The 13,998-nt window shown below is 37.9% G+C and overlaps 1 protein-coding gene across 1 annotated transcript in view; it reads left to right on the top strand.

Annotated features, from left to right (window-relative positions):
- The window catches only part of CLTRN (collectrin, amino acid transport regulator), a 74,729-nt gene that overhangs the window by 23,407 nt on the left and 37,324 nt on the right, over window positions 1–13,998 (top strand). Inside the window, exon 3 of the mRNA XM_069100642.1 lies at window positions 2,683–2,768. Within this exon, the coding sequence (XP_068956743.1) occupies window positions 2,683–2,768 (86 nt within the window). The remainder of the gene's footprint in view (window positions 1–2,682; window positions 2,769–13,998) is intronic.

Below are 13,998 nucleotides of genomic sequence, written 5' to 3'. Positions count from 1 at the left end.
TGTGACTTTCTTCAGCAATCAAGGAATGAAAATGAAAAAGTAGAGCGTTGATCTAATTCATTAAGCATTAGTATTTGCCAGGCACTATAAGCTCTCAAGATACATATTAAAAAAAGCAAACAAGATAGCTGTGCCCTTAAGGAACTTACATTTTAACAAAAGAATGCAATATATAAAGAGGTGCTGGAAGGAGAGAGATGGGGGTGGGAAATGAAGGTGAAAAAACTACAGGAAGGGGGGTAGTGATCTGATGCCTGGTTGGATCAGGCAAAAAAAAAAAAGTCTGGGTTTGGTGGTAGGAGTGGATTCCCAGTTTCCAGGTGGGTCTAAATGACCTAAGAATAAAAAATACTCTAGAAGCGGCATGGTGGTCTGGTTCCTAGTTAGATTTTTATTGAAGGCTTAGCAAGTTGAGAAAAGCAGAAAGTCAAGCAAGAGAGGGATCCTAGGGATTTAAAGAGAGAACTCTTATAGACCTGGAGCATGGGGTTCAGGATGGTCAAGGAGAAAAGTGAAGCTAAGCAGCTAAGTAGAATGAGAGCATGAAGACGGGTTGAAAGAATATTGATCTTCTTATACAACCAACACTTGTTGCTGGGGAGCAGAGTTTGACTGGCTCCCCACTGGAAGTAAAAAAAGGTAGATTCCTTCCAGACCAAGCTTGCCTCCTCTCATTGAGCTGGCTTTGTATATAACCTTTTATTTGGTCTCGACTACTACTACTACTACTACTACTACTGCTGCTGCTGCTACTACTACTACTAGTACTACTACTATTACTACTACTACTACTACTACTACTACTACTACTACTACTACTACTCTATTTCATCCCTCCCCTTTTTTTCTTGTAGTGTATGTATAGGGTAGAGAGGGAGTAGAGAGGGTATGAGGATTCTCAGCTTAGGAACTAATATCTAAATGAGTCTAGTCTGGATTCAAAGAAAGAGATTAAAGTTAGATTAAATAACATTTGTAAAAAGTTCTTAGCACAGTGCCTGGCGCATAGTATGCTGTATAAATGCTTATTCCCTTCCCTTCCTGGTTTTAGCCCATGGGCAAATGGACCCAAATTTAATCTAAATTCTTTCCTCTGCAAAATTAAGGACCTTAAAAAAAGTTTAATTTTTTTTTTTTTAAAGAAAGAAATTACACTACTTAACCCCAATTGCTTAGGGGCGGCCAGGTGGCTCAGCTAGTAAGAGCACCGGCTCCAGTGTCGGGATGACCTGGATCAAATCCGGGCTTGGATACTCAGCACCACACCCAGAAATAATAACTGGTCGTGCAACCTTGAGCAAGTTACTTAACCCCAATTGCTTAAATAAAAAAAATTAAAAAAAAAAAAGAAAGAAATTACATACATAACTCTGGTGCCCTCAGCTAATAGTCCCAGTATTTAGCCAGAGATTAGAATCTCTAACCTATTCAAATTCTTATATATTGCAGTCTATGCTTTTTCTTCCCTTGATACACTAGTTTCGTAAGCATGGGTGCTTGTCTGACAGAACAAGAGTTGCGGGAAGTCCTTAAACAGATGAACTTGAGTTTGTCCAGCTCAAATGTTAGTGTTTAGCACTGTTGATGGTCTCTACCCTTTTCATCTGTCAAAACCTCCTTAAGTAGCCAGTGCTGGGGCTTGGAATGGGTCTGTGGAAGGTAGAAGAGATAAGCTAAAGTGGCCATAGCTTCACATGTTATAAGGGCTTTCTGGACAGGGGTTTAATGGGATTAGAGTAGTGTAGAAGAAGGATAGTATTTGTGCTGTGTTTCCCCAGAGAACAAACTTGGGATCAATAGGTGGAAGTTACAGATGAACAGATTTTGGCTCAGCATGTCTTCCTAATTATTAAAACTGTCCCAAACTGGATTGAACCCTCTCAGGACTGGGGAATGACAAATGTGTTGGGATAATAGAGTTGGCAGAAACAAATTTCCTGTTACTAGAGGTCTTTAGATGTTGTACATAGGATTTATAATTCCAGTGGTATTAGATTGGATGACCTCTGAGGTTCTTTCAAATTCTATGATAACTTTTATGATTATATGAGTGAATCATCAGATGATGTTGTGTACCATGTTTGTGGGAAGGGCCATCTTTGTAGCTGGAAAGGCTCTGAGAGGTAGAAAGGTCCTATTTATGAATTCTCAGAGATGAAAATTTTATTCTTTTTTGATGTATTAAACAATATCAGTGTTTTCCTTGCATTTCACCATTCCAATCATCTGATATTATTATTATTTTTTTTTTTAAAAAAAGCAATTGGGGTTAAGTAACTTGCTCAAGGTTACAAGGCCAGGTGTTTCTGGGTGGGTGCTACGTGTCTGAGCCTGGATTCGATCCCAGGTCATCCCGAGTCTGGGGCTGGTGCTCTTACAGGCTATGCTACCTGGCCTCCCCTATCTGATATTATTTTAAAAAAAGAACTATGATTAAGGGCTCCCCACTTTCAGCCATTCATTTGGCCACTTCTATTGAATCCCAAATAGATGAAAGCAAAAGCAAATATGGAGTTAGATTACAAGGCAAATATAGAGTTGACATGTCCTTAACAACAATCTTCTTGTCTTTAGGAACATTTTGTATTTAAAAGCATGCAAAATAATTGGACTCCTTTTCATTCTGTTCTCCCATCTTCTTTTTCTTAAACTGACTTTTTTCGTGTTTTATTTATTTTACAGTATGCCTGGAATGAAAATGAAGAATACCTATTCAAGGCAATGGTGGCTTTTTCTTTACGAAAATTTTCCAACAGAGAAACAATAGAGTAAGCAAATAATTGAAATTTCAAAAATGTTTATTGGTGGTTTTATTAGAGATAGTGCCATATTTCACAGTTCACTCTTTTTTTAAAAAAAAAATGCATTTTAATGCTATACCAATCAAATTACCAAAGGATGCTTTATAGAGCTTGGTAAAATATTAATAAAATGTATTTGGGAAAACAAAAAAATCTGGAATATAAATGGAAATGATGTTACGATGAAGGGGACCTAGCAATTTCAGACCTCATAGTATAGTATAAAGCCAGTCATCAGAGTCCTCTGTATTTGTAAAAAATCAAAACAAAATAATACAAAAACAAAAACAGTGGGTTAGATAAGTAGAATAGACTAGACAAGAGAGATTGAGAAACAATAGAATTCAATTACCCAATGTTTGATAAAATGGAAAACATAAGCTACCTAGGGAAAATTTCCCTATTTGATAAAAACTACTTGGAAAACTGGAAAGCAGTCTAACAGAAATTAGGCATAGAGAAACACTTGTACAGTACCCTCCATAATAAATTCTAAATGGATATGTGACTTTAATATTTTAAAAGTGTATTTATTATTTATTTTTAACATTCTTTTCCTTTAAAATTTTGAATTCCAGATTCTCTCCCTCCCTCTCATACCTCCCACATTCACTGAGGAGGGCAACAATATGATATCAATTATACTTGTGAAATCATGTAAATTGTGTTTCTATATTAGGTATATCACAAAAATGAATAAATAAATAAAGCAAGAAAATCATGCTTCATTTTGTACTCAGAGTTCGTCAGTTCTCTCTCTAGAGGTGGAAAGCATTTTTTCATCACGAGTCCTTTGGAATTGTCTTGGATCCCTATATTGATCAGAATAGCCAAGGCTTTCACAGTCGATCATCATCACAACAGTTCTGTTACTGTATGCAATGATCTCCCATTTCTTCTCACTTCATTTAACTTCAGTTCATATAGATGTTGCCATGTTTTGTTTTGTTTTGTTTTTCCTGGAACCACCCCCTTGTTGTTTCTTATAGCACAAGAGTACTCTGTTGCAATTATGTGTTACTCCTGTTCAGCCATTTCCCGATTGATGGGCATCCCCTCAATTTCCAATTCTTTGCCATCACAAAAGGAGCTGCTATAAATATTTTTTTAACTTTTTATTTTTATTTTTTTGCAGGAGGGGAAAGCAGGGCAATTGAGATTAATTGACTTGACTAAGGTCACATGGCTAGTTTTGGGTTAAGTGTCTGAGATCCTCCTGACTCCAGGGTTGGTGCTGTATTCACTGTGCCACCTACCTGCCCCTATAAATATTTTTGTACATATAGGTTCTTTTCCTTTTCCTTTGATCTCTTTGGGGTACAGACCTGGTAGAGGTATTACTAGATCAAAGGGTATACACAGTCTTATAGCCCTTTGGGCACAGGGGCAAATTGTTCTCCAAAATGGTTGGACAGTTCACTATTTTACATATTATATATATACACACATATACATATATGTGCGTATATATATACACACACCTATACAACAATGCATTTACATATTATATACCTATTTTCCTTCATCGCCTCCAGCATTTGTCATTTCTGATTGTTGTTGTTCTTACTGTTTGTCCTTTGTTCTCCAAGAAAACCATGACATCAGGAAGATGATGCCATGATTTGCAAGTAAATTGGATTTAAGTGAGGAAGGGCTATGCAAGACTACCAGCCTTACTTTCTCCTCTGGAGCCATCTGGGTCCAGTGGCAAGGTATAGATCAAGATGATTGGAGATGGCCCCTCATTTCTGATAGGTTTGAGGTGGTATCTCAGAGTTGTTTTAATTTGTCTTTCTCTAATTAATAATAATTTAGGGCATCTTTTCATATAATTATAGATAACTTTGATTTCTTCTTCTGAAAGCTGCCTATTCATGTTGTTGACCATTTATCATTTGGGAAATGGCTCTTATTTTTTAAATAAATTTTAATCAGTTCCTTGTGTATTTGAGAAATGAAGCCTTTATCAGAGAAACTTGCTGTAAAATTTTTTGATATTAACTTCATTGTCTATGGTACCTTTTAACAAAATATAGATGCCCAATTATTTCTTTTAATTAGGTCCAATTTTGCTTTTGCTTTGTCTGAGATCATGATTACCACCCCTGTCCTCTTTGCTTCAGCTGAAGCTCCAGCCCTTCATTTCAACTCTGTGTGTGTCTTTCTGTCACAAGTTTGTCTCTTGAATACAACATATTGTTGGATTCTGGCTTCCAATCCATTCAGTTATCCACTTCCATTCTATGGGTTAGCTCACTCCATTTATATTCACAGTTCTGTTTATCCTTGTCTTTCTCTCTCTCTCTCTCTCTCTCTCTCTCTCCTCAAAAATCTGTCCTTCTTCTGATCCCCAATTTACCTTCCCCTTTATCACAGACCCTCTCCCATATGTCTTATCCCCTTGCCCCTTTTATCTCCCTATTGGGTAAGTTAAATTTCTTTTTTTTTTTCAAATTTTATTTTATTTTATTTTGTTTTTTTTTGGAGGGCAATTGGGGTTAAGTAATTTGCCCAAGGTCACACGGCTAGTTTTTGTGTGTATGTTAAGTGTCTGAGGCTGGATCCAAACTCAGGTCCTCCTGGCTCCAGGGCCAGCACTCTACTCACCGTGCCACCTAGCTGCCCCGTAAGTTAGATTTCTATACCCAACTGAGTGTGTGTGTACAGTGTGCATGTGTGTGTGTATACGTATACTTTTATATATATGAATTTTGTTCTTTCCTCTTTGAACCAATTCCAATGAGAGTGAGGTTCAAGCATTGCCTGTGGGGTGCCCCCCCCATTTTTACCTCACTATAAAAGCGCTTCCTTGTGTACCTCTATGTGAGAAAAATTTGACCCATTCTACCTCTCCTTTTCCCCTTTTTTCAGTGTATCCCTCTTTCTCACCCCTATATTCTTTTCTTGGAGATCATGCCAACATATTTGACTCAAACCTATGCCCTCTGTCTATGCAGACTCTTTCTAGCTATGCCAATAATAAACATTTTAACTCCATTGAGTTGCTTATGATTATCACTTTCATGTTTACCTTTATTTTTGCTTCTCTTGAGTTCTGTTTGAATATTTTTCCATTTTATATTCAATTCTGGTCTTTTCATCAGGAACGCTTGGAAGTTCTCTGTTGCACTAACTATTCTTTTTTTCATCTGAAGAATTATACTCAGTTTTACTGGGTAGGTTATCCTTGGTTGTAATCCTAGCTTTTCTGCCCTCTGGAATATCATATTCCAAGTCCTCCACTTCTTTAACATGGAAGCTGCTAAATCTTGTGTGATCCTGACTGTGGCTTTCTGATATTTGAATTGTTTCTTTCTGGATACTTGCAATATAGTCTCCTTGACATTGGAGCTCTAGAATTTGACTATAATATTTTTGAGAATTTTCATTTTGGGATCTCTTTCAAGAGATGATCAGTAGTTTCTTTCAATTTCTATTTTACTCTCTTTATCGAAGATATTGGGACAGTTTTCCTCCATAATTTTTATGATTTCTAGGCTCTTTTTTTGATCTTGGCTTTCAGGTAGCTCAATAATTCTTAAATTATTTCTTCTTACTCTATTTTCCAGGTCAGTTTCTTTCCCAATGAATTAAATTAACATTTTCTTCTATTTTTTTTTTTATTCTTTCCTGAAGTCTGATGGAGTCATTAGTTTCCAGTTGCTGAATTCTAATTCTTAAGTATTATTTTTCTTCCATGAGCTTTTGTACCTCTTTTTCCATTTGGACAATTCTGCTTTTTAAGGAGTTTTTTTCAGTGAGCTTTTCCATTTTGCCTATTCCATTCAATTTTTTTAAGCTTCTTTAATCAAGCTGTTAATTCTATTTTTATAGTTTTCTTGCATCATTCTCCTTTCTTTTCCTATTTTTTCCTGTACTGTTCTTATGTCTTTCTTTAAGTTTTCTAGGAATTCTTGTGGCCTAGGGTCCAATTAGCACTTTTCTTTGAGAATTTTTTTGTAGTACTTTTTTGCATTGTTTTCCTATAAGTTTATGGCTTGGCCTTCCCCATCCCTGTAGTAGCATTTTATAGTCAGTTATTTTTTGTTGTTGTTGCCCATTTTTCCTGCCTATTTCTTGACTTTTAACTTCATGTTAAAGTTGGGTTCTGCTTACCTGGGGGTGGGGAGGCACTGTGAAAAGCTTCAGGCATTTTCATGCTGCTGTTTTCCGAGCAGCTCTGGGGATCTGCAAGTTTTTGGTGCTTCCAAGGTGGCGTGAGCCAGAAAGAACTGCGATCACTGCTTTTCTGCTCTGAACTCTTGTCTTTACCCAGGAAAGGCTCTTCTCCCCTGAAGCCGCAAGTACTCATTCTCCTCTTGACCCTGGAACTGTGACCAGGGCCCTTGCTCCCTTGTGACCAAACAGAAGCACTCCTCCCCACACTGGAACTGTGACCCAGAACTGTATATGGGCAAGAGTCGCCAGTCAGCACCAGCTGCACCCAGTACCAACAAAGGACCCCCATGAGCTCTTTCTGATGAGTTATCCAGTGCTCGCTCTCTGGCCTGAGAACTCTTGAAGCTGAATTTACCTCTTTGTACTCCTGCTGGACTCCCAGCTGCTCCCACCACAAGGTTACTGACCTTTTCTAAGAACCTCCCAAGTTATCTTGGGCTGGAAAATGTCTTCCTCTGACCTTTGGTTGACTCCACCTCTCCAAATTTGATTTCAGCAATTATTTTGAATGGGGAATTTGGGGGGAGTTCTTCCAGATCCCAACCTGTACTCTACCATCGAGGCCACTCATAGTTCACTCTTAAAAACTAACTGTATTTAGAATTAACTGAATTTTTAAAGTAATTGATTAATTTTCCCCCCAAGTCCCTTATTTGAAGAAGATAGTCCATATTATTATGAGTATGTTGCTAGCCTTCTTATGCCCTAAAGTTATATTAATGAATGTGTGTAAGGAAAAGGGGTCATTTTCCTCTTGTATTTTTCTCCTTTGCCATTTGCTGAAACAAAAAAACGAAAACAAAAACAAATTACTCTTCAATTATCATCAGTCCATATGATTACCTTGAACAAAGAATTTATCAAGCTATTCTAATTATGCTTAAGAACGCATTGAGAGTCTGTCTCAAATATGACATTTGCACAGAGAAACAAGGATTTTATAACAACCTCTATTCTTGAAGTCAAATCACATGTGCTTACCCAAACTTTCTGAGTCTAGGTACAGGAACAATGTCTTCTAGGATCCCTGCCATACAGGGTAAACCAGCGTTTGCCAAGGCCCTGCCACGTTTTCTGGGCTAGCTTTTCCCTAGACAAAGTAGACTAGTGTTTCTTCCTTGATATTTAATCAGTCCAGAGGCTAATGCTCAAATCATTGACATAGTTCCCTATGACCTAAACATACAGCCAGTCCGTGCATGAGGAGTTAGAAACTCCTACCAACTTCTTCATGGCCAACACAGATGCAAGGAGGTTGCACTCAGATGAATCGATGAATCAACCCTGCTGAATATCCTTTCCATACTATGGTTAAATAAATTTGTTTTTGTTACCGGTTAGATGATCCTCAAGTGTCTTATTTCACTTCATTCCAGTCCTGCACATGAACCATCAGACAGGTCTGAGTTCTGCCTATTCAAAAATATCGTAGTTTTTCTGATCAACCTTACTTGTATTCATATTTTAAATCTTTCTCTAGTACTGTGATTTCCTAAGAATTTAACTAAAAAAGTCTCTTCAGTTTTCCCTTGAGTACTCATTCACCCAATAAATCTCAATCTAATTAACTATAACCTTACTGCTTTTTCATTTTTTAATCAACTGGTGCTTTCAGTAGTACTGATAGGGAATAATTCTGAGTAGCATTTTATGACCCTAATGGAAACCTTTTGACAGGCAGTCTGCGATGATAATATAATATGGTGCTTAAAGCAGGCTATTTAATTAGGTTTGCTTGCCACACTTATAGAAATGGTCCTATTTCACTGAGCAATTTTTTCTAATGTCATAGTGCAAAGATTGTAAAGCTTCCTAGAAGTAAAGAATAAATTTCATTAAGTTAGTTGTGGAGATCAAAGAAATCTCATTGTACTGATGTAAAGATACTGCTATTTTATAGCATAATTATACCAAATTAAATTATTCTTTGAAAAACAGGAAATTTAACAGATAATACATCATCATAATTAACACAACCAAGTCTTTAAGGACGCACTATGACTCTGGGACTCTGAGACATTTGCATAATGTAGAAAACACTTCCTGAGGAGTACTAATGGTTTTTGTCTTCCATTCATATGCTAAATCCCATGCTTGAATGTCTTTCTGCTTCTGCAACCTTTCCTATACAGAAGACTTGGAAAAAAGCATAGAATTCAGCTTTTCAAAAAAGTCACTGATGGTTGCCCACAGTCTCCAGGGTAAAATAGAAACTCCTTTGGAGACATTGAAATCCCTTCATAGTCTGGCTCTATTCACTGCTTCTGAATCTATTACTCTTTGTATTCTACTTTCTGGTCAGATTACCCGAGATGCTCCTCCCTGTTTGGACATTCCATTTCCTGTTTCTAGATATTTTAAAGGCTATCCCTCAAACCCAGACTGTACTTTTTCCTTACTTCATAGAATCTCCACTTTCCTCCAAGGCTCAGTGGCCTTGGAGGCTCAGGCCTCCTTAGCAGGCCTAGTCTTTCCTTTATTTATCTTAATATTCTATATGTTTTGTAGCTACTTATCTGTGTACATGTCGTTCATCGCATCACCTCCCCAAGCAGATTGTAAATTTCTTGAAGATAGAGACTTTTGTTTTTGTTTTGTTACCTCATTGCTAAGTACATTCCTGGTAGCCTAGAAACATTTAATAAAGGTTTATTTAAAGAAAAAATGGGAAAAGTTCTAATATATGCATGTATACACACATACCTATGTGTATAGACATGCAAAATATGCAGATATAACAAACATACATGTATTATGTAAAATACATGTATGTATCCACACCAATATGTGTGTTATTAATATGCACAACATGTGCATATTAGTGCGATGAACCTCCAGACCTAGGGCTTTAGGCCATTCCCATTCATTCTAGTTTTATCATTGTAACCTGGATTTAAACCTGATTTCACATTTGTTCTTTGGTAATAACTTTAACAAAGGCTGTATTTACAAATAGATACCACAGAATCACTAGATCTCCCCGATCATCTAATCCTACTTTTGCATTTTAAAAATGAAAAAAATAAGACTAGAAAGATTAATGACTCCCCCAACATCCCACAGTTAGTGGCACAGCTAGGAAGACATCATAATGGACACTCTAAAAAACTGAAGTTTCAGTTATGATTAATAGACTGACTGCTATCTTTGTACACAGGCTCAGAATTGTGTCTGATTCTTTTAGACAATCAAATGATATTTCCTATGTGGTATCTTCTGCATTATCCAATGGCTGAGGGCTCTATATAATCCTCTGGGGTTGATCAAGGTCTTATTCACAAACTCCTAAATACCTAGTTATAGTGATACACACATGTGTGTATACACATGTGTGTGCATGTATAAATTTCTTCCAGGGCTCAGTGTACAACCTCCTCAAAAGGCCTATCTTGGTTGCTAGTCTTTCCCTCCTTTTTTTATCTTAATTTTCTACATATTTTTATTTATTTATCTGTATACATGTTGCCCATTGCATACATACATATATGTATATGTGTGTGTGTTTGTGTATGCATATGTATTGTTGTTGTTCAGTCATTTCAGTTGTGTTCAACTCTTCATGACCTAATTTAGGATTTTCTTAGCAAAGATACTGCAGTGGTTTGCCATTTCCTTTTCTAGCTCATTTTACAGATGAGGAAACTGAGGCAAACAAGGTTAAGTGATTTGTCCAAGGTCACACAGCTAGTCCTCAGGAAGTTGAGTCTTCCTGATTCCAGACTGAGATCTCTATCCACTGAGCCACCTAGCCTAGATAGATAGATATACATATGTATGTATGTATACACACATGTGCATATATGTACACACCAATTACTGTAGCACTATCGATCAATTTACTGATTCAGTTTGAGGAATCTGGGCTTTCTATGATTACATGAATGGAGGTGAAGGTGGAACCCTTACATGTACTTTATGAGATCTTTGATTTCAGTGATCACAATTTCCTCCACTGTGTTCTCCACCTGTCTGAATATTTCTTCTCAATCTCCTTAGGACTCTACCTGGGCTCTCTTCCCTTTTTCCTCTACACTCTTTCTCACTGACCTCATTAATTTCCATTGGTTTAATTATCATCTCTAGCAGACAACTTGCTATATATCTTTAATCCTTACCACAAAGGGTTGTTGTGACAAATTAATAATATATTAAAGCACTTTTTAAGTCTTAAAATGCATAATAATATATCAGCTCTTATATTTATTATATCTAGAGTCCTTCAACTGAGACAGTTCAACCTGGTTGAAACCAGTCAATTCAAACTCAACATGTCCAAAATAGAACTCACTATCTTCTTCCAAAAAGTCATCCATTTTCATAACATACTTATATTCTGTCTAGGTGAACCCCAGTCTTTCAGTCACCCAGGTTCAAAACCTTACACTTGATTTTTCACTCTTGCTTACCCTCCCATCAAGCAGTTGTCCAATTCAGTCCATTCTCTTGTATCTCTCCTCTTTCCTCTATTTACACAACAATTACCTCAGTTCAGACCCTCATAGGCTTTTCACCTGCACTACAGCAATTAATTCCTAATTGGTCTCCCTGCCCCTAATCTTCTCCATCTCCAATCCATCCTTCAACACAAATGAAAAATTGATATTCCAAAAGTATAAGTCTGACTGTTTTATTTCTTTACTCAAGAATCTTCAGTGGCTCTTTATTATATCTCAATATAAAATAAAAACCATTCTATTTAGTTTTTTGGGAAAAAAATGAGACATAATTGGCATTAAGTGATTTGCCAGGGTCACACAGCTAGTAAGTGTCTGAGGTCATATTTGAACATAGGTCCTCCTGACTCCAAGGTCCTCAATTAGCTGCCCACATTTTTTTTTTTAAAGCAATGGGGGTTAAGTAACTTGCTCAAGGTTACACGGCCAGTTATTTCTGGGTGTGGTGCTGAGTATCTGAGCCCGGATTTGATCCAGGTCATCCCGACACTGGAGCCGGTGCTCTTACTCACTGAGCCACCTGGCCGCCCCTAAGCAATTGGGGTTAAGTAACTTGCTCAAGGTTACATGGCCAGGTGTTTCTGGGTGGGTGATAAGTGTCTGAGCCCGGATTCGATCTCCAGGTCTTCTCAACACTGGAGCCGGTGCTCTTACTCGCTGTGCTACCTAGCCACCCCTCCACATTTGGTTTTTAAGAACCTTTGCAATATAACTCCAACCTACCTTTCCAGGCTTATTGTGTTTTATTTTCTCTCCTGCATTCTTTTTTTTTTTTTTAAGCAATCGGGGTTAAGTAACTTGCTCAAGGTTACACGGCCAGGTGTTTCTGGGTGGGTGCTAAGTGTCTGAGCTCGGGATTTGATCTCCAGGTCGTTCTGACACTGGAGCCGGTGCTCTTACTCGCTGTGCTACCTGGCCGCCCCTCTCTCCTGCATTCTTGATACCAGTCAGACTTGCCTACTTACTGTTCTCCACATGATCTTTCATCTCTTACCACAGTGTCTTTGAACAACTGATCTGCCATTCATAGGATATTTTGCTTTCTCATCCCTGCCTTGCAGAGTCCTTAGCTTCCTTCAAAACATAGCTCAAGGGGCGGCTAGGTGATGCAGTGAATAGAACACCAGCCCTGGAGTCAGGAGGACCTGAGTTCAAATCTGCCCTCAGACACTTAACACTTACTAGCCATGTGACCTTGGGCAAGTCACTTAACCCCAATTGTCCTCCAAAAAACAAACAAAAACACAAACAAAAAAACCATAGCTCAGAGTTCATCTCCCCTAGAAGAACTTTCCTGAGCTCTGTGGTTTTAAGTGTTCTCCCCCTGCCCACAAATTACTTTGTTCTTACAGTTTGTATATTTATGTAAACTTATTGGTACATTATTGGTCATTATTGGTACTTATTGGTCATTCTCTCTTTGTTGTTCAGTTGTTTTTCAGTCATGTTCCACTACTTTATGACCCCATTTTGGGTTTTCGTGGCAAAGATACTGAAGCACTTTGCCATTTCCTTCTCCAGCTCCTTTTACAGACAAGGAAACTGAGGCAAACAAGGTTAAATCACTTGCCCAGAACCACAAAGCTAGTAAGTGTTTGAGGCTGGATTTGAACTCAGAAAGACTAATCTTTCTGATTTCCAGCTCAGTGCTTCATCCAGTCCACTACCTAGCTGTCTTGCAGTGGATTACAAACAGCTAACACCATGCATGGTACTTTGCAAGTGCTCAGTAAATTCTTGTTGAATTTAATTGAATACACATTGAGACCTATAATGTTGGTCCAACATGGCTCTTGTCTATGTCTTCCCATAAATCTGCTAGAGGGTGTCCATTCAACATCCTGGGATCCATTCTTTAGATTACTTGGCACTGCAATGAAACCAGTAAAGCTGGGTCATCCACTGTTTATCCCTCTTTTCCTCTAGTGAATGGCTCATTTTCCACACCTCACTCCTATGTTTTTTAATGACAATTTTTATACTGTTTTTCCTTCACAATATCTTATTTACCATGTGCAGCTGATTTTTCAGAGATTGTTCTATTCCATGACTAACAGCCATATAAAAAATATTTGTGTTGGAAAAAATGAGTTTGTTTCTCATTTCTCAGAAACCCAGACTATTTTCCTCTTCCCATTGAACTCTAGGCCAAGCTGTTTATCCTTTTGAACCGTCTATCCAAAATAGACACTTAGGATTGGTTTTTCTTCTAGCTGCAACATAGACAATACACATTCTTCAGTTGCTTGCCTTTATCCAGGACAGATGATTCAACCAGACTCTTATCTTTCTTTTGCTCTCTCTCTGTCTCTCTCTCTCTCTGTCTCTCTCTCTCTCTCTGTGTCTCTCTGTGTCTCTGTGTCTCTGTGTCTCTCTGTCTCTGTCTCTCTCTCTGTCTCTCTGTCTCTCTGTCTCTGTCTCTCTCTCTCTCTCTGTCTCTGTCTCTCTCTCTGTCTCTCCCTCTCTCCCTCTCTCTCTCTCTGCCTCTCCCTCTCTCTCTCTCTCTGTCTCTGTCTCTCTGTCTCTCTCTCTGTGTCTCTCTCTCTGTCTCTCTGTCTCTCTCT

This window comes from Petaurus breviceps, unplaced genomic scaffold, assembly GCF_028583685.1.
Source record: "Petaurus breviceps papuanus isolate PSGF00001 unplaced genomic scaffold, PetGlider_PUasm1.0 419, whole genome shotgun sequence".
Lineage (NCBI taxonomy): Eukaryota > Metazoa > Chordata > Mammalia > Diprotodontia > Petauridae > Petaurus > Petaurus breviceps.
The sequence above is the reverse complement of the archived record's forward strand: the minus strand, read 5'-3'. Positions and strand labels throughout refer to the sequence as shown.